Source organism: Cibotium barometz, chromosome 33 (assembly GCF_041138505.1).
Source record: "Cibotium barometz isolate CiBa-2024 chromosome 33, ASM4113850v1, whole genome shotgun sequence".
NCBI lineage: Eukaryota > Viridiplantae > Streptophyta > Polypodiopsida > Cyatheales > Cibotiaceae > Cibotium > Cibotium barometz.
In genome coordinates this window covers 51,086,480-51,107,795 of record NC_141078.1, presented here as the reverse complement: position 1 = coordinate 51,107,795, position 21,316 = coordinate 51,086,480, and the positions used below count along the sequence as shown (strand labels likewise).

Genomic DNA, 21,316 nt, shown 5'->3' with positions numbered 1-21,316 from the left:
CTTGCATGGAGGGTGGGTAGTGGGCAGGTTGACGTGGGGATGCATGCTGCAAGTGAGGGCCCCGTGCATTCGGGTGGTAGGTTGGCAGGGCAAAAAAAAAAACGAATACGTGGCATCTAGACAGAAGGTCTGTTATATTATAGATAGAAGATACTCCCAACCTGCACAAAGGTTTGGACATTGCATGGGAGATTATTGCTACCACTGTTGACCTAGCACATTTGGAAGGATAGATGAATTGAGTCCATTGAGGGCACTTTGGCTTATGAGTCATAGTGCATTTGCAAGATTTGAAGTGATATCATCCACACCGTCATGGCCAGTTGGGCTAGAATCCAAGGATCCTCCAAGGATGCGAAGAGAAAGCACGACCAGAGAGAGTGGGATTATGACATCTTTTTCACTGTTATTATATGGGACCTTGTTGGCAGTACAAGGCACTTGATTGGTTGAGATTTCCCCCTTTGTTTGGTTTGAAATCTCCCTTTTGTATATCTTTTCATACTTAATAGAAGTCCCATATATATTCATAATGGTTGTAACTTGTTTCATGGCATGTAGTATTAGAGTTGAGTTTTGCCAAAGGTTATAGGGGTAGTAGGAGTGAGGATTTAGCTAGAAAAAGGGTTTCCTCATTTTTTTAAAATTTTTTTAAAAGGGTTGATTTTATGTTATATTTGGAGAGAGCATAATAAAAAAAAACTTTTCCTCATTTTTCAAGCTACACTTATGAAACCCTTCGAATCCTTGCAAAAGAAAGGGCTTTTCTAGCGGGGGCTAAAGCTATACAATCTATTTCTATCTTGAAGCACTTGAGAAAGGAAATCATTGTCCTTTTATTTTTTTCGTGTCTTAAACTACTAGGAGCAAATTGGAGCTGGTGGAGCTGGTGGGACGAACGAAGGTAGCTGCATTCAACCCGCTCCTCCTCTCATAAGCCATGGGGGACGACGGCCCACAGGGCTCTTATTCTTCGGACTCGGCATATAGCTAAAACTAAAATGTGACATGTTCTTGTATACATAAGAAGGTACACAAATTACAAAAAATACACATTTGCATTTTCTTAAAAAAAAGGCTGGACGATTTTTATTACATGAGGGTCACGAATACCCTTTTTTACACACACGTACGGGACACAAATTACAAAAATACACATTTGCATTTCCCTTATATTTTAAGTTTAATTTTTCAATAAAATGGTACGTTTCTAACGTTACCATAGAGGTCTCATGTCTCATTTTTGATGGGAGCGATATAGCCGTTGTAGCGCCCACACACAGAAAAGTTAGAAAGACAGAGCGCGCGCGCGCGCTTGCACCGTGCAGGGCCGTGCTGTGCTGTAATAAAGCTTTGCCTTGGGTATTTGTTAAATCTTATTATATAATTAATTTCGTGTTAACATTTTCTCGGTGAAATCATCATCGTCATCGTCCCGCCACCCTCTGACTCGCACTCTCTCGAGCCGCCCGCCCATGAAACGTAATAAAACACAGCATTTATGCCATGCTCAACTTTTTAATATTCCACAATAATTTAATTCTTATTCTCATTTTAATACTCGACCCCCATAAGGCGTGGGGTTGGGGGGGGAAAAAAAAACCAACTGTGGAGTTCTGAAATAGTGAGATCCTTTATTTTCATTTTAAGTTTTCCAACTCTTTGTTGCCACCGCATTGCTTGTCCGTGTAACCCTTCTGAATAGCCTGCTCCTCTTCCCGTAAACGCACTATATTTTTTGCTAAAATCTTACAGTTGATTGCTATAAGCGGGCGCAGCAGAGCTTTTCTGGTGTGCTACCATCAGTCAAAAACCCTCTCAAATGGCTGCTGCTCCTGCTACAAAGCCGAAGCTCCTTTCTTGCAGACCTGTTTCCTTCAATTTGCTGCACACCCTTTCCCTTCTAGCTGTTGCCTTTTGTGGTACTACTTACCTGAAGCATTGTTTTTGTGGCGCTTAAAATGTGAAGTCTGCACAAACGTTGCTCGTGTTTATAATCAACAGAATTATACTAGGGTTTGCCTCAGCATCTTGAATGGTCATAGTAGTGTGTGATTGAACTGCAGGTGCTGCGAGGGCACTCGTTCCTTCTTCAGAGATTGATATGCCCCATAGGAGAGAACTGCAAGCCAGCCCTCTGTTCTGCGTGGCCAAATCCAATGCAGATCCAACTAATCTTCAGAATGCGTTGGATTGGACGTGCGGTTCGGGCTCCAGTCTGGGCAGCGTGGACTGTTCGGCCATTCAACAAGGGGGCTCTTGCTTCCAGCCTGACACAGTAGGCAGCCATGCATCTTACGCTTTCACCCTCTACTATTATAAGCAAAACGGAGTCTCTGGCGCTTGTGACTTCAATGGTCTCGCAACCCTCACTCAAACCAACCCAAGTACTTCTCTTTAAACCTTACTACATCTATACTAAACTACACGTTTCCTTGGCTTAATTCGTAGTTAATCTTGATGTAATTAGCTACTTGGGCCACAGGTAGTGGTACCTGCGTCTACCCCTCGAGTGCAACAAGGTATCTGCCAGAACACCTCTATTTCTATATATATTCGTGAGATTGCAGTGAAGTTTAGTTAATGGATGCCTTCTTTTTGGCGTTAATAATAGTGTTAATGGTGGTGGTGTTTTCTGAACTTTGTCTAGTGTGAGCTCTCCATCTGTGAATTCCACCTTGCCGCCACCCTTCAGCAGTACGTTCCCTTTCCTGGGCAGCCCAGCTCCATCTCCTAGTGGCACTTGTAAAGCTGTGGCAAGCCTGCATGGGGCCTCAACTTGCCTGTGCATTGTGTTGGTAATGATCTTGATACAAATGAGGTCATAGAGAGAGAGAGAGAGAGAAAGAGAGAGAGTCTAGGTCCCCTTGTGGGCAAGGTGGTTTTGTTCTCATGGGTGGATGGCATGTGTAATCTACCTGCTGGTCATGCTGATTATGGAAGAGGCAGCATCGTCTTTTGTAATGTTAACTCTTTCTCTACTTGTAAAAAATGGCTTCTATTTCTCCCTGCCTAAAGCAGCGCCGTTGCTGATGAGCTCTACAGTTTCATAATAATTCTGGTCGTCCTCGCGAGCTTAATGGAGGACGCAAGTAACACAAACAACAGGCTACACTGCCTGCCACACGTACATTCACGAGCGCTGCGCCAAATTGTTCTTTCGTACACGCGCCAGCAAAATTTAGTGTCGTGTCCATACGACACGGTACGTCCGTGTACCTTTCAAGAAACGAAAATTTAAACCCTAAAATAAATAGCATATGAATTGTCCCTTCAAATCCAAAACATTTTTGTGTAGGTTTAAAGTTCCTCTTCGGATACACCAACTGTAGTTCGAGTTTTGAGGACATTTAAAGCGCTTTGTAGGATCTCGTCGCTCGAGCCCCAACCTAAAGAGCCTTGGATAGAGCACAAGTCCCCAAGTTTGCTTTTAATAATGACACGTGTGGGCAGCCCTCCTTTACACATCTAACCTAGTCCTCTTCATCTTGAGGGAAAAAAGCCCTATGAAGTCTTCAAAACTGAGGATTGATTAGTATGAGAGTAAGATGAAGGACCTTTTGCTTTTAAGAGGTTGAGTCTACCTTATCTCCTATTCTTTCTATATTGTCTATAACCGTTGCAAATTAGTGTGCCTATGAGTGAGGCACGTTTAGAAAGCTTGTGCTTTATTAAGTGGAGTGATTTCTTTAGAGTTGGTTATGCCAAAAGCTCTCTTCTCATAAGAACTTGTAAACAAACATTAAATTTTACAAAGTAGAGTAGTAACTTACTTGGTCGGCTAAAGTAGCACTCGCGATCATGTAAAAATAACATTTTACCTCGTTAATCAGGTTTGATGAGCATGTGTAAAATCACATTTTACCATTTGTTTATCAGGTTTGATGACATGATCAAGGGAACGAGCGATGGACAATATTGGAAATGTCAACGCAAGGAAGCTAATCACTTTTTAGAAACGAAGATAAATGTATGCTTTGCAATGAACAAAACTTGCACTACACTATGTGCTTTCACAACTCCCAATATCAACTACGTCACTCGTTCTCTAGAGTGTTTTTAACCTTTTTTTTTTTTTTATAACTTGTCGCCACTCATCAACTAAGACAGAACAATTAATTTTCATACACCAAACTTCAAAAATCCAATTAAGAAGGGTAGTCAAGTCCACCTCCACCATCGAGATAAATCTAATTAAGAAGGTTGATCTGAGCGTATGAAATGTAGATGTAAGTGGAAGCACAACGAAACTGATTTGCAATGAACAAAACATGCACTACATTTTGTGCTTTCACAACTCCCAATATCAACTACCAAGTACATCACTCATTCTCTAGAGTGTTTCTAACCTTTTTTTATAACTTGTCACCACTCATCAACTAAGACGGAACAATTAATTTTCATACACCAAACTTCAAAAATCCAATTAAGAAGGGTAGACAGGTCCACCACCACCATAGAGATAAATTTAATTAAGAAGGTTAATCTGAAGCAGATCCGCTTCTAGCATAGAGATTTGGGAGGAAATGAGCGTATGAAATGTAGATGTAAGTGGAAGCACAACGAAACCCTTGGAAACAAGAGTTGACATGGTCCTTTACTCTTTGAATTCACTAATTAGCCTTGTTAACATCACCCTAAATTGACATTTAATTGTTCTATTTTTGGGTGCACTTCTAATTAAAGAGCTAGAGTATTTCTAGGAACCTCGAGCCAACTAAATATAGATGCGAGTAGAGGAACATTGAATGCGAAACCCTTGGAAATAGGAGTTGCCATGGTCTTTTTGATTTTCAACTTCCCTTTATACAACTTAGGGTAGGCATAAGTGTAGGTTGGATCTTTATAGAAGCTTTTCTTCAAAAATCCAATTAAGAAGGCTTATATAGGTCCACCTCCACCATAGAGATAAATCCAATTAAGAAGGTTAGACAGTTCCACTTCTAGCATAGAGATTTGGGAGGAAGTGAGCGCATTAAACTTAGATGTAAGTGGAAGCTCAACGAAACTCTTGGAAACAAGAGTTGACATGGTCCTTTGATCTTCGAATTGATTAATTAGCTTTGTTATCATTGCCTTAAATTGACATTTAGTCATCCTATTTTTGGGTGCATTTTCTAATGAAGGATCGAGAGTATTTCTAAGAACCCTTGAGGTTCGTTCCCACATAGGAAGTGGTCAAACCATGTGAGATATGATGATGTCTCAAAAATTTTGATATAGGTCTTGAGTTGGGTTTATCCCAAGTTGACCATCACCTTAAATTGACATTTAACCGTCCTATTTTTGGGTGCATTTCTAATGAAGGAGCGTGAGTGTTTAGGAGCCTCGAGGTTCGTTCCCAATGAAAGTGGCCAAACCATGTGAGATATGACAACATTTGGTATAGGTCTTGAGTTGGCTTTATCCCAAGCTATGGCAACCACAGTTACGGCAAATCGGGATGTATCTTTTTGGTTGTTACCACTAGGGACAAATGTTCGACAGTACATTTGGTATATAGGTCTTGAGTTGGCTTTATCCCAAGCTGACCATGACCACAATTATGGCAACCATAGTTACGGCAAATCGGGACGTATCTTTTTGGTTGTTACCACTAGGGACAAATGTTCCATTGTACATTTGGTATAGGTCTTGAGTTGGCTTTATCCCAAGTTGACCATGACCACAGTTATGGCAACCACAGTTACGACAAATTGGGACATCATTTTGGTTGTACCACTAGGGACAAATGTTCCACAATACATGCATGAGCATTGATGGAAGAGAAGAATATGCCACATAGCTATTGGACTGAGGCTGTTTCTACAACAGTTTACATCATGAACAGGACTCCTACTGCAATCATACATGATGTAACTCCAGAGGAGAGGTTTACTGGCAGAAAAGCCTGATTTGTCTCATCTGAAAGTCTTTGGATGCAAATTTGGAAAGCAAACAAATCATGTATTTTCATGTAACAGATATGTGAGCAGAAATGCACTAGATGTTGTGCATTCAGATGTATGGGGTCCTACGAAGACCATGTCTATGGGAGGCTGCAGGTATTATGTGACATTCATTGATGACTACACAAGGAAAGTGTGGGTATATTTCATGAAGGAGAAGAGTGAGGTGTTCACTCACTTTCAGAATTTCAGAGTTTTGGTTGAAAAGCAAACAGGGAAATATGTAAAGTGCCTAAGGTTAGATGGAGGGGAGAGTACTTCTCCAATGAGTTCTCTGAATTTTTGAAGAAGAATGGTATTCGGAGACAGTTTACATGCAGATACACTCCGCAGCAAAATGGAGTTGCTGAGTGAAAAAACAGGCACATTGTGCATGTGCCAGATGAGCTAAGAACTAAGCTGGATCCAAAATCTGAAAAATGTGTGTTTATTGGATATTCCCTTGAGCAAAAGGGATATAGGTGTTATAACCCTACTACACGTTAGTTGAGGGTAAGTAGGGATGTTGTCTTTGATGAGATGAGCAGCTGGTATGCTACTGAAAAAGAAGCTGTTGGGGCTGATGTGAGCAAATAGTCAAGACTAGCCTTTAAATCTAGTTTTTAAGGGTTGAAGGTTTAGTGTTTGAGATTTGAGGGAACTAAGGGTTTAGGATTCAAGGATCAAGGTTGAGGATTTCAAGTTTTTTGGATTTAGGGTTATAGAATCCAAGATTGAGAGCTTTTAAGATGTACACAATAAGATTTTCGATTGGCTTAGGGCTTCGAGAATAAGGAATTAGTGTTTATGATTTACGAAATAATATTTTTGATTAGAAGATTTATGCCTAGGGTTTTGAGGATAAGGAATTAGGGTTTAGGATCTAAGATTTTAGGTCCTGCTTGGTGAGATGAGGAGTTATAGAACTTGAAAATTTTAGGTCTCGCTTGGTGAAGGTATTTGATTAGATTTCTACTTTAGAAACCTATCAAAGGTAAGCATGCATTTAGTTTTAATATGTAGTTAATTCACTATGGAATATGTAAAAGATAAAGGTCATAATATATAGATTTTTTCATGTTAGATGATAGAAAATAAACATTAGTAAGAAAATATTACAAATTTTTGTGAAATTTCTAATTTTTACTTTGCAAGATGGGGAGCATGGTGAACCCTATTAATCTACCTTCTCATGTGGCATATCATTGAAAAGCTCGACATGTTGGCTTGAAATATATAATTTTTTACAAATTTGAATTTATGGAATAATATCTTCTATTTATAGAATAATGTTTAGGATTTATAGAATAATACTTATACCTAGGGTTTCGAGGATAAGGAATTAGGGTTTAGGATCTAGGATTTTAGATAGTTGGCATATTAGAATCCACTTGATGAGATGAAGAGTTATATAACTTGAAAAGTTCTTATGTACGTAGAAGGTGAATGTACTTGATTAGATTTCTAATTAAGAAGCCTATCAAAGGTAAGCATGCATTTAGTTTTAATATGTACTCAATATCTTCACTATGGAGTATGTAAAAGATAAAGGTCATAATATATAGATTTCACTATGGAGTATGTAAAAGATAAAGGTCATAATATATAGATTTTTCCATGTTAGATACTAGCAAATAAACACTAGGTTAGGAACTTTGAGAAATTACTAATTTTTACTTTGCAAACAAAGATTAAAAAATGGGGAGTACAGTGAACCTTGTTAATCTTTTATCAAAACCTTCTCATGTGGCATATCATTGAAAAGCTCTTGACGTATAGGCTTGAATTATATATTTTTTGACAAATTTAGAGTTAGTGTACTCAAGATACTTCAATAGGTAGATTCAAAAGCGTATCTCCACATGTTCAAAGTGCCAATGAAGACTCTAATGATATTTGCGAGTTTAATCAATTGTAGTAAAAAATGTCATTACAATCTCATAAAAGTTGCTAGGTTATTATTAGCATATGCCGTTTGCATCCTTCCTGTTACTATAAAGAAAAATGATAGTATTGATTGATACCAATGATTTTTTGTCGAGGCATGCTTCTTGGGGATATAGCTATGCTTTCGTGTGACTATGGAAAGGTGTTTCAATGATAGTGTTACTCTCCCTTATCCAAATATGGATGCAAGCATACTAAGGGGGATACAATTAGTAGTATTGTGAAATGGTTGTTGAAGAACTGTAATTTATATACAAATTTTGAAGCATGAGAGGATACAATTGAATGGAAGGATTTGGTCATCTTCTTGTGATGGCCTTGACTTGACATTCATGAAAGATGACATTTATGGAAGTTGACAATTGAATGGAAGTAGATAGTTGTGTATGATTGCGTTGACATTCGTGTAAGTTGGAGATAAAGGAATGTACTAGTCATCTTAGATGCCTTAAGATTAGGGCAAGAAGGTTGTACGCATGTAACAAGGTGGCTAGGGTTCATTATTGTAAACAATCCATTATGGGTTGTTGTATTGTGAGGCTTTCATAATTGATAATTGGCTTTTGCTTGGACCCAGAGTAGTCTTCCTCATGCCATGGACATGGTAGTTCACATGGTAGTTCGGTCTTGTCAAGATTCTCGTAGGATACGCTTTGGTGGTATGGGATGTCAGAGCTGACCGGCTTGTCTTGTGGGGGAGTGAAACCTGGGGAGATTCAGATGTGTTTGCCTCCACCCTTCTATGTGTTTTGACTTGGTGTGTTTAGCTTATGTTATCAAGTGATCTTATGGAGGGAGCTTCATAGAGGATCTCCTCTCTTGGGTTGCATTTACCTCATGCTATGTGGCTGACACTACCCATACATGAAGTGTCAACTTCATTGAGCGAACATGATAAAAAATGGAATACATCTAGTGTAAAGGTTGAGGAAACCAATGTGGCTTTCCAATGGATGATCATCCATTGGGTATGCCTTGGGGTAATCACCCAAGAATCCGAGAGGTGGAGTAAGAGGCGATAGCTCACTGAGATGCATGCACACAGATATATTTGGATGCCCAAAGGATCAAAAGTTAAAGATTAATAGGTATGATTGCACCTTGGGAGAATTGCATCGCCTAGGCCCGCAGAGTGCGGTGATGCTCTAGAAGCATACAAATATTTGTCAACACTACCTCCTAAGGCTTGTTGTTGTAGCTCCTTTTAGCTAATCATCTTTTGATTGTACTGAAATTTGTTTTGATGGAACGACTGAAATTGTTTTATGACATAGAACTAAAACTTGTGTTATTGTTGTTGGGGTTGCTTCTTAGTGGGAACTTGGATTTTTTTTAATGTCTAATCTTCATTGCAGGGGAGTTCTTCCCTTCTATGAATGTTTGAGATCCTTAAAAGAGAAAAACAAAAGCATTTTTACTTGCATATTCATCCTTTTTTTTTGTATCATACGTTTCAGGTGTCGTTCCAGTTGCCAAAATTTTTTAAACCTTTTTGTTTTATTGGTTTTTTTGTTCGGTTCGGAATCATTTCAAGCAACATACTCCATGTGACTATGCATGGCTAGGTTATGACCTTCTGCTATTATCAACCGGAACCACACTAAGGGTAGAGCAACTTATTCGAGGCCTTATATCACAACATCTTGATGCTTGGGTATTTCATCCAGCTCCCCTTATAGTATGACTTGAATAATCTTTACGTATGGAAAGGTGAATGATTCCTCCAAGTGTTGTCCCTTCATAACTTAGCCCCATCCAATCCCATGAGTCTAACCTTCAGTCTCACCACTAGACCTATGGAACAGGTGTGAACTCACACACCCATAATTGAAAATTCAAATTGCCATTTAGCTCATGCACACCACTTACTAAAGTTCACACATACTTCTCTAAAAACAATCCCTTTCATAAAAGCATAGCATCATACTACATGACTTTCACATAACTTTAACGCATTTTATATGTTCACATAGTAATCACAATCACACGCACACCACGTAACAGGGTTCACATATGCACTCCTCTGAAAACAATCCTTGCATACACGCATACCATCATACATGACTTTCACATAGCATAATGAATTCTATATGTCCACACATTAATCACAATCACATAGCACAAGTAACACATCAATGTCGTGCAATCATTGCATATCTCCTTGCACCACAACTATGATCATGAATAAGAAAGACGGTGATATGATTTTTTGTACCCAAGAATATGCTCAATAAATGGGTCCACCACCCCAATCCCAGGGAAATGTAATAAACCATCGAGTATGATTAGAAACCTTAGAAAATAGATGACAGTTGTGTGGCCGACTTAAAAAATGGAACTAGCCGTTGTCATCCTAGCCAAAAGAAGAAAGAGCTCTTACATGTGTAGTAGAGGCTAGGTGGATGTTCGAGATTGCAAGGAGAAGTGCATAGTTGCGGAGAGTTGTGGGGAAAAGAATTGCATTAAGTGTGAGCCTGGTTGTTGTAGAGAGGAGGGTTGTGAGAGATCCAAGAGGTACTTTTGTGAAGCAATTTTGTGGAAGTTTGTTTGTGAGTGTTTTGTTTTGTGTGAGAAGAAAGCAAAGCGGGACTTGTTTGAGGAGATTTGGGTTTGCCTAGAGCAGCAGAGCTTGCAAAGGTGAGAGAGGGTCTTGTAGGAGGTTGGTTTCCTAGGACCTTTGAAGTTACAACTCTGTTTGGAACTTGGACCAGCTCCAAGCCTTGCTAACATTTCGCAGTTGTGTTTGATGGTGGAAGCCTGCAGGGTGTAGCTGCTGCAGTTCTGGTTGTTGTTTTTGGTTCTTTTTTGTGGAGTTGAGAATATAGGATTTTTGTTGGGGATAATTGTGTGGAAGTCCCTCGGTTCCATGATGTTCTCTCTTATCTATCGTCCAATCTCCAAATCTTAGGGTTGTTGATATTGGCTCAGTTTTATATATTCACAGAAGGTCCGATTGCATGGGATTGATGAGTTTTTATGCTTTGGTTTTATATGTGTTTTTTTAATAGACTTTGTTGAAAAGAACCAATTGTGAGTGAAGAGCTGAATTGTATCAAATCAAGGTTATGTCAGATAGCTTTGTTTTTGAGTCAACAGGGGGTCTGACAGTGTCAAAAATTGATCAGTCGAAGTTAGGTGTGTGCTTGGATAGGTCACCTGATGTTGTTGAAGTATAGATATATATTTTTAAATTGAACACTTGTAAGGTCTAGGTTGATAATCAGAACTAGCCAGACATCTGTCTGATAGGTTAGGCACTGCTAGTGGTCTAGGTGTCAAGAAGGGTCTCAATCGGGATTCGCTGAGTATCAGAAGGAACTAGTAGAGAATATTCAAGGGTAGATCTAGTTTATCTAGGTTGGAGAGGAGATTTTGAGTCAGGTTTGACAGCAGTCACACAAGACTGTGAGCATGCTAAGTTGTAAAATTGAAGGGGAAGGTATTCCAGAGTCAGAAGCTGTCAACGCGGCAATCAATTGTGAGTGTAGGGAGTTGAGTACTGGTGGGATTTGAAGTTTTTGAGGGATTGGAGGTGTCAGCGGACATTGGAGGATTGAAGTTTGACTCAGAACTAGGTCAACTGAAGCGGATAGGTGGGTGAGTTTCCAGTGAATAGATAGACAGAGGAATTCAGCAAAGGAGAATTGACAGGGTTAGTAGAGTCTAGAAGTAAGTTCTTGAGGATAGCTGATATTGGAGGAGATTTGAGAAAGCATGTCAGAGGCATTTTTGACTGAAGTCAGTAGTAGCTATCCGATTTAGTATACAATCGAAAGTAGATCAATTTCAGTCAGCAGAGGGAGTAGTTCTGGTCAACCGCTAGTCAGCTAAAGTCAGCAGAAGAGTTCTAAGGAAAGATCAGGGCCATTGGAGATCAGGAGAGACGGACCCTGGAGGACGATTGCTAGAGTTAGCTAGGTTAGTTTTTGAAGAGTGCTTAGGTATCCGCCTCTATCAGCTAAAGATTAGGAAACATCAGCTAACTGGACATGTGCTTTAATTTGTTGTTTTTTGCTAGTGTTGTGGTATTGGTGGTTGTTCCCTCCTCAACGGTGGTGTGTTTCGGATGGGCTATAGAGGCAGGTCTCCCTGATACATAATTGTTTTGGTGCCTCCATAGAGGAGGGCTTTGAAGAACCCTTTAGTTTGTTTACAGGTTTGAAAGTTTTCAATAGAGCAGATGGCAGCCATGATAACATATTTGGTGTGCCATGGACATGCTGGAGAAGATCCAGAGGAGTTTTTGGCAGGGATGGAATTGGTAGCCTTTACCTTTGGGAAGGATAGAGATGGGATTGGTAGCCTTTACCTTTGGGAAGGATACAGAGATGAGATAAGTTGACATTGTCGTGTATGTTGCTGAAAGGAGATGCTAAATTGTGGTTGTAGACATGGAGAGCTCATCTAAATCAAGGTTAGGCATATGGAGAAATCAAAATTTCCTTGGTGTAGCATTATAAGCAGGGTGAATCCCCAGATGCTCTATGGTAGGAAATTCAAAAGTTAAGGCATAACTTGTCTAATGTGTTTGATAGATTTGTGGACTATTTTGAAGACTTATGGGGAAGATGGGACACTTCTTTAGGAACAAAGCACCCGCCTGTTCTTCTGAAGGACATGTTTATCTAAACCCATGTAGATTTAAAGGAAAAAGTAGAGTTGAAGAGACCTAGAACCTTTGAAGAGGCCTTGAGAATAGCCAGAGAGGAGGAGTGGAAGCTACATAGGTTGAAGCAAAGGGAAGTTCAGGTTGAAGGAAGGCTATCTGTGCTTGGGGAGAGGAGCAAAAGGGGCTGCTCCAATAGTCCCAGTGGTTTCTGATCAATTAATGTAGGGTATTACTCATCTGACTCAACGGATGGAAAATTTGAATCTGAATCTGAATCTATTGCAAGAAGATAGAGATGTTATGAGAGGCAATGGAAGATGAGGACCAAACATGAATGTTCCATGTTTTAATTGTATGGAGAGGGGTCATATATCTCATCAATGCCCTTATCCCAAGAGAATGGGAGGTGATGTTTATCCTTTGGTAGGAGGGAGTAAAGGCAGGATGTCAAGAGGGCAGAGGGAGATGCCTAATCAACTAGTGCCACAGGTTTAGCAGAGCAGCCATTATATGGACCTAGACAAGGAGAAGTAAATTTGATTGGAGTGGATGAAGAAGCAGACATTTTAGCCAATAAAAGAACTATAGGGGTAGAGGATGAGCCACGACCATCCAAGAGGAAGAAGGGGAAAGAAGTGGAAGATCAGCCCAAGGAAGGTAAGAAGAAGACCAGGTCTAAAAGACACATTGGCATGCTGGATTTTCCGTTGTGGGTGTCCACCATGAGAAAGAGTATGATTTGACGAAAGACCTTCAGCAGAAGGGTCCTAATCTGACATGGCCCCAACTTTTGAAATTGGTGCCCCAAAATTAGAAGTACATGGAGAAAGTTGGTCAACACAAGATGCCCCAGGAAAAAGGAGAAGAAGGGAGGTTAGATTAATATAGTGCAGGTGAAGGGAGATAAAGATTATTTTTACCAGTTATGGATGCTTGGGTGAACAAGCACAGAGTTCCCAAAGTATATATTGATGGTGGTGCATAAGTATGCGTAATGACCTAGCAGACAATGGAGGCTTTAAGAGTGAAGGTTGGAGCCCCATCTGAGTTTAGAGTCAGAATGGAAAATAGTGCAAAAGTCAGATGTTTGGGAATTGTAAAGTAGCTGTAGGTAAATGTTTTGGGGATTGGAAGTAGAATTATATGTACATGTGATGCCAGCAAAGTCTAAGGCATACCCATTAATTCTCAGGAGGCTATGGCTAATTGCAATGAGGGCAACACAAGATTGGTGGAGAGGACATCTAATTTTGGGACTGGACTAGCTTGTGAGAAGACAAGTCAGATATAATATGGCTAAAGGAAGGGAGTTGATTCTAGAGAGTAGTACATCAAACGAAGAAAATGAGGAAACCAGCTCTATAGAGGATTCAAAAACAGAGGAGGTCAGCTCTCACCAGGATGATGGTGGAGAAGAGGTCTAACTGTTGGAGCTTGATTCTGACCTTATGTGTATGTTGGTATAGCTATGTACAGAGGAAGGGAAGGAGCTGAAGTCTGAAGTTGAAGTACAGTCAGGTGGGGAAGAAGTTTTATAGCAAATGCTGAACTGAGGTGGAGAGAAAGGAGTATATAAGTATGTTGTAGTCTAAATTTCCACACCTGTTCGTCTCTTCTTATACACAGATTAGGGGAGTGTTTGTAGTGCAACATCAGATTCAGTTGAAGCCAGAGGCTAAGCCAGTTGTACAGAGGTTGAGAAGATTGAGAATTGTACAGTAGCAGGTGTTGAGAGAGGAGGTGGATAAATTGCTGAAAGTAGGGTTTACATTCCCAATTGATAATTCTGAATGGGGTTCTCCAATAGTAATCACCCCAAAGAAGACTAGTAAATGGAGAGTATGTGTTGATTTTAAAGCTTTGAATGCAGTAATCAAAAGAGATCATTACCCAACCACTCCCTTTCCAAGATGAGATTCTGGATAGTGTGGTAAGACATGAAAGATATAGTGGATGTGATGGATATTCAGGATGCTTTCAGACCTCGATTGCTCTAGAAGACCAGAGGAAAATCACCTTTATTACCCCATGGGGGTGTTTTTCTTATAGAGTTATGCCCTTTGGGCTAACAAATTTCCTTCCAATCTTTCAAGGTTTTTAAATCTGATGTTTGAGCCCTATCTGAGATCCTTCATCAAAGTGTTTAATGATGATTTTTTTATATCTACAATGGTAGATGGATCCATTGTGAGAAGCTGAGGTTGGCTTTGAAGAGACTTGATGATCTAGGTGGATAGTTGAACCCAAATAAATGTCATTTGCCTCAAGCCAATTGCCTCAAGCCAAAGTGACCCTTCTTGGTTATGTGGTTTTTGAAAATGGGATTGAAGCATATCTTGAAAAGGTGGAATCTTTGCTTTTATTAGAGCTCCTCAAGATGTGAAGCAGTTGCTAACTTTTACTCATAAGGTAAGATATCTTGCCAGGTTCATCTTTCTTTTGTCTTAGGCTTTATATCAACTACAACATGCATCCCAAAGGGATCCTTTTAGTTGGCAAGACAAAGATGAGAGGCCTTTATGCAAGTAAAAGAAATTTTGAGTACTTTACCAGTATTCATGCCTCCTGATTGGACAAAGAATTTTTTGTGAACCTTAGTGTGGGTGAGGATGGTGTGCGAGAAGTGTTATTATAGCAAGGGAAAGAACATTCTTATATGAGGCCTGTGTATTTTGTTAGCAGAACTAAGACACAAGGGGAGAGGACATATTCTGAGGCAGAGCGGTGATGGTGGTTGTTGTGTTTGATCTGAGGAAATTCAGGTCGTCATAACTACTCCCAAAGCCTTTTAAAATTCTTACCCATTATTCTCTACTTCCTCAATCTGATCGAGTCTGACATTCCTTCCAAGATATTTTCCAAGTGGTTGATTGAACTACAGAAGTTTTAGTTTACTTGCATGGCGGAGGAAAGCAATAGGGTGCTACAGTAGCTGATATTCTAACATATAGGCAGAATTTTGTGGTGTTGAAGAGGAAATAGTGACAAAGAAGAAGGTGCCGAGATGGAAGGACCCTGAAACAGGGCTACCATATGCTTTCACTCTGTTCTTTGATGGGGCTTTCACAAGGAGATCAGGAATGGCAACAAGTGGAGGTATAGTTGTATTGGATCCAGATGGCAAAGAGGTATTGAAAGAAAGGATTAAATTGCAAGTGCAAACTCGCAATGAAGCTGAGTATGCTACCTTGGAGTATGGGCTTCAACAGCATATCAAGAAGGGAATCAGAAGACGTATTATCAAAGGAGATAGCTTGTTGATCATTAGACAACTTCAAGATGTTTGGAAAGCCAAAAACCCTAAATTAAAAGAATGGAATTTTCATATAAGGAGGATGTTGCATAGATTTCAAGAAGTGCAGATACAGCAAATGAAGAGGGAGAAAAATCAAGCTGTAGATGCATTAGCAAAAGAGGAGTTGGGCAAGGACTTGGAAGTGCATGCTATCACTGTAGCCCATCCTAGTTATGTTGGAAGAGAAAATTTACAGGAGTTGGGCAAGGACTTGGAAGTGTATGCTATCACTATAGCCCATCCTAGTTATGTTGGAAGAGAAAATTTACAGGAAATTGAAGATTTTCTACATACAAGTCTTGTACCTACACATTTATCCAAAAAGACATAAATATGGTTTTATAAGGAAAGCTTTACAGTACACTATTTTAAATGATCAATTGTATATGAAAGGCAAGGATCTAATTTTGAGGAGAGTCCAAAATAGGGAGGAGATCTTTGCCATTATAGCCTCCTGTCTCATGAAGGGGTCTGTGGAGGGAATTTTGCCTTGAAGCTAACACTGAGAAAGAGTATTGTATCATATGGGGCTTTTGAAAAGTGGGGATTGGATGCAATTGGTCCTCTACCCACTACTGTTAGGACAAGACCTATATTTTGACTGGAGTAGACTATCTGACCAGATGGGATGGACTGAAGCTAGATGTGTGAAGAATGTTACTGCTAAAGAGGTGGCCAAATTTGTATTTGAAGACATATGTGCCAGATTTGGCATGCCATTGGAGCTGTTGATAGACCAGGGGCCTGGATTCAGAGGAGAGGTTGTATAAGAGCTCATGTAGAAATCACATATTACACATAGGTACTCTACTACTTACTATCCACAGTGCAATGGGCTAGGAGAAAGATTCAATGGAGAGTTATGCACTATGCTGACTAAGTGTTTGGAAGAACATCCCAAGCAGTGGGATTTGCATGTTTCATTAGCCCTATGGGCTTACAGGACAACTGTCAAATCAGCGTATTGAGTTTTCACCTTACCATCTTGTTTTTGGGAAAGAGGCCATGATGCCTATAGAGGTTGAGATTCCCAGTTTACAACTTCTTCTAAAACATCAAGAAAGGGGTTTAGATGAGTATGCAGCAAAGAGGTTGTGGGATCTTCAAGAGTTGCAGTTAGCTAGAGAGGAAGCTTTGGACCACTATATTCAGTTAAGCAATCGGAGAGCTGAGCATTTCAATCAGACTGTTAAGGACAAAGGTATCAAAGAAGGAGATCTGGTGCTCAGGTACAACAAACTGGATAACACCTTCCAGAACAAGTTCTAGATTAAGTGGGAACCCTTCAAGGTGGTACATATATATGAGAATGGTACATATTAACTAGCTGACTTGGATGATTAGTTGCATACCAAAAGAGTTAATGGTTACAAGTTAAAGCCATATTGGAGTAGAATTATGACAATTCAAAAAGATTTAGAGATGTTGGATACAAGCTTGCATGCTGAGATGCTCTACTTGATGTAGATTCTTATTGGGATTTGGATGTACTTTTCTTTAAGGATTGTTTTGGTGAGCTAGCAGCATGTGGTTGAGCATAAATGCTCTAACCAAAGGGGGTTGGGCAAACTATGATAGGATTTTTTGTGCCCAAAGAATATTCCCAATAAATGTGTCCACCCCAATCCTAAGGAAATGTAATAAATCATTGAGTATGATTAGAAACCTTAGAAAATAGATCACAGTTGCATGGCCACCTTCCAAAATGAAAGTAGCCATTGTCATCCCAGCCAAAAGAAGAAAGTGCTCTTACATGTGCAGTAGAGGCTAGGTGGATGTTTGAGATTGCTAGGAGAAGCGCAAAGTTGTATGAAGCTATGGGGAGAATAATTGCATTGTGTGTGAGCCTGGTTGCAAAGAGGAGCATTGTGAGAGATCCAAGAGGCGCTTTGGTGAAGCAGTTCTGTGGAAGTTTGTTTGTGAATGTTTTGTTTTGAGAAGAAAGCAACCCGGGACTTGTGTGAGAAGATTTGGGTTTGCTCAAAGCAAAAGTTGAAAAGGTGAGAGAGGGTCTTGTAGGAGGTTTGTTCCATAGGACCTTTGAAGTTGCAACTCTGTTGGAACTTGGACCAGTTGAAAGCCTTACTCTCAACAATTCTCAGTTGTGTTTGATGGTGGAAGCTTGCAAGGTGTAGATGCAGTTCTGGTTGTTGTTTTTGGTTCTTTTTGGAGTTGAGAATACCTAATTTTTGTTGGGGATAATAGTGTGGAAGTCCCTTGGTTCCATGATGTTCTCTCTTACTGTTCAATCCCCAAATCTCAAGGTTGTTGAGACTGGCTCAGTTTTATATGTTCACAGAAGATCTGATTGTGTGGGATTGATGAGTTCCTATGCCTTGGTTTTATATGTGTTGTTTTGATAGAGTTTGTTGAAAAGAACCAATTGTGAGTGAAGAGCTGAACTGTATTGAATCAAGGTTGTGTCAGATAGCTTTGTTTTTGACTCGACAGGGTCTGGTAGTGTCAAAAATTGATCAAGTAGAGTCAGGTGTGTGCCTGGATAGGTCAGCTGATGTTGTTGAAGTATAGATTTTGTCATTCACACACACATATATATAAACAAGAAGATCAAATTAACAAATTTTATATGGTAAGGGCATGAAAAAATGTTGTGCTCCCCTGAACTATTTCATGTTTATGAATGAAAGATAAGTTGTAGCAACAACACAAAACAAAATCATTGGGCGATGCCTATCCCAAGAATAAGCATGATATGTTCGATTATAAATCCTTCAAGCAAGAATTAGAACAACTATCCAAAATACAAAATTGTCTTAAGAAAGATAGCTAACTTTAATTCTGGTTTGAACTCCACCAAAAAAACATCACACAGTGATCGCTTCCACCAAGTTTATCCACCAAGCTAGGCATGTCTTTCAGTGAAGGCTTGGGATAACTCCAACTTAGACAAGGCTTCCTGGTGAACAAACTAATGCACAGCCTCATTTAGACCCAAGACCTTTATGAATATGTAGTAAATATGCTTACATGGCATGTAAGACAGTCTTTTAGCATCCTTGTGGGTGAAATCTTCACATGAGCATCATGGAAACTTTGATATTGTAACCAAATAAGTCAGCCCTTTTGTTTCTGAGCCTTCTATCTTCAAAAAAAAACTTGAGTTTCATTATAGACAATAACATTTTCCTACACGACCTCTGTAACCATTGACTTTGCTCTTTTTATTCTTTCAATGAACTCTTTGTTCAATTTGATCCTCCACTTCATGAGCTTTCCATCTCTTCATGCTGCTAGTATCTCATGACTTGGAGGTGTGGCCATGGTTGCACATCCACGCATAACAACCTCTTTGGCCTCCTCAAACACAAATTCCGCATATCGGAGTCTATTTCTTTGTTCTAAAAAGTAGGCAATGTGCCCTCAACAATCTTCCATATTCCAAGTGCATTTCTTTGAACACCCACTATTGATCTATCCTCACTGACCATATGTGTGCAATAGTGTTCCTACAAAACCATACGTACTACTCAGTTGTACCATTCGAATGTTGCCTCCTACCTCTGAAACATGGTGTAGGTATGCTCCTTGTTGTCTTCCCTAACTCGTTTATCAATTATCCACATCGAGATTTGGAGGATACCAAGTACCCAAAACATGTCACAACAATTCTTGGGTCTGTCCTCCAAATAGCCCATTTCGATTCGTGAACCATAGTCTCCTTGCAAATTGGCACATGGTCAATAATTATTGCACTTTCATGTCTCATACTCCCAATGACTCTTTTTGTAGTCATTGTGGACTTGGGGGGTGCACTACTAAGAAATCCTATGTATCATGTGCATTCAAGGGGTATTTAAAAAACCCCTTACTTGTGAATTTTTCATGAATAAAATGATCCCTTTTTCTTTATGGACTTATAGAGTTTTTTTCAAAACCGATTTAAAAACCCCTTTTGTAAATGTATTTCTGTAAATTTACCTTAAAATTTTAAATTAAAAAACCCCTTCATTTGAACTCATGTGGTATACTTACATATTTTTAGGTAAACCCCCTGAGATTGTGGAGTACTCTCATCTGTGGCTATAACTCTAGAATCTACATTGCCTTTCTTCCTCCTCATGCTTCTTTCCTCCAATGGTGTCTTAAACATCTCTGGAGATTGAATCTGAGCCTCTCAAATAACTACATATGTTAAATAAATTAATCTCTTATTAGAAGTCACACTGCCCTCACCTGACATAATATTGTCTTTCATCTTCTCTAGAGTTGGTCTAGTTCCCAAATATTTTCCTGCCATAAATGCCTTGTAATGGGTACCACCATGGCTAGATTTGCACTACATGCTTCATAAAGGGATACATTTTTTGAATAACAATGTGCAACCCTCATGCTTGAACGTTTTGTCCATGATAGATTAACATTTGGAACAAAGCCCGCATCCTCATGTTATTTCAAGAACATGGCCCCCCATTGAGGCACATGCACATCCCACCAATTGAACCCGGAAAAAAGACATAATAACTCACCAATTGAACCCGGAAAAAAGACATGATAAGTCACCCTCTTTCACATGTTATGGAGACCAAAATTCTAGTAGAGTTGCCTTACATTTTTCTACATCTGCATCAAATCTTGCATTCTTCCACTTCCTACATAGCCGCTTGTGGTCCTCCGAATATGGGGCTTTCACACACCTCCCGGCATGCAGCACCATGTTCATCTCCTAATGAAATATACATGTTATCACTTTACCTTCTATTATATTTCCTAGACCTCCATTATAAACTATCCGGACGGCTAACCAATTGGCTTGTGCTGCATCGCATAAACCCTCTGAATTCTAGTAAGGGACTACGCAACATTATACATGTCGTATAATGGATTTAGTATGAATAACACTAGTCATTTATCGTTTTCTTGTTTAATTAGACGAATAACATTTTTTTCTTGTTGATCGATAAGTTTATCGATCGAAAAACTTATCGATCGAAAAACTCGCGTTATAAGCTACCAAAAGCTTATTCGATCAATTATCTTTTCGAGAGAGTGATTAGAGAGAGTACTTAGTGAGAGACTGATTAGTAGGTATAATTATGAAACTTTTCCTTTTTTTCTTTTTGTGTTTCTTTTTTATGTTTTTTTTTTGGAAAAAAAGATAGTTGTGTTCACTCTAGCACCCCCGTATGGGGTAGTTGTGACCACTCTAGTTAAACACATAATTGTTTAAGCTTATTGTGTCCACTTTAGTATTTACTAACCAGTTGTGTCCACTTTAAGTTCAATTTGTAGGAAGACACTTATTGTGTCCACTCTGGTCTTTACCGAGTTGTGTCTACTTTAAGTTATCATCACACGAAAGTCACTCACTATGTCCACTCTGGTATTTACTGTGACTAGTTGTGTCCACTTTAAGTTATCCTCACACAAAAGCCACTTATTGTGTCCACTCTGGTCGTTATCGACCAGTTGTGTCCACTTTAAGTTATCCTCACACGAAAGCCACTTATCATCTTATCGATCAGTTGTGTCTACTTTAAGTTATCCTCACACGAAGCTAGTTACTGTGTCCACTCTGGC

General features: G+C 39.5%; 1 protein-coding gene across 2 annotated transcripts; it reads left to right on the top strand.

Moving 5' to 3' along the window:
* The first annotated feature begins 1,585 nt into the window (after positions 1 to 1,585).
* LOC147619693 (uncharacterized) lies at positions 1,586 to 3,003 on the top strand. 2 transcript variants are annotated; one of them, XM_086773601.1, is made up of 4 exons: positions 1,586 to 1,922; positions 2,067 to 2,387; positions 2,486 to 2,522; positions 2,651 to 3,003. In XM_086773601.1, the coding sequence occupies exons 1-4, from the start codon at positions 1,823 to 1,825 to the stop codon at positions 2,826 to 2,828; spliced, it is 636 nt and encodes a 211-aa protein (XP_086629727.1). In that variant the 5' UTR covers positions 1,586 to 1,822; the 3' UTR covers positions 2,829 to 3,003. The 2 variants fall into 2 exon arrangements, with proteins under 2 accessions (XP_086629727.1, XP_086629726.1); XM_086773600.1 differs by having other exon boundaries at positions 2,471 to 2,522.
* Positions 3,004 to 21,316: the final 18,313 nt, after the last annotated feature.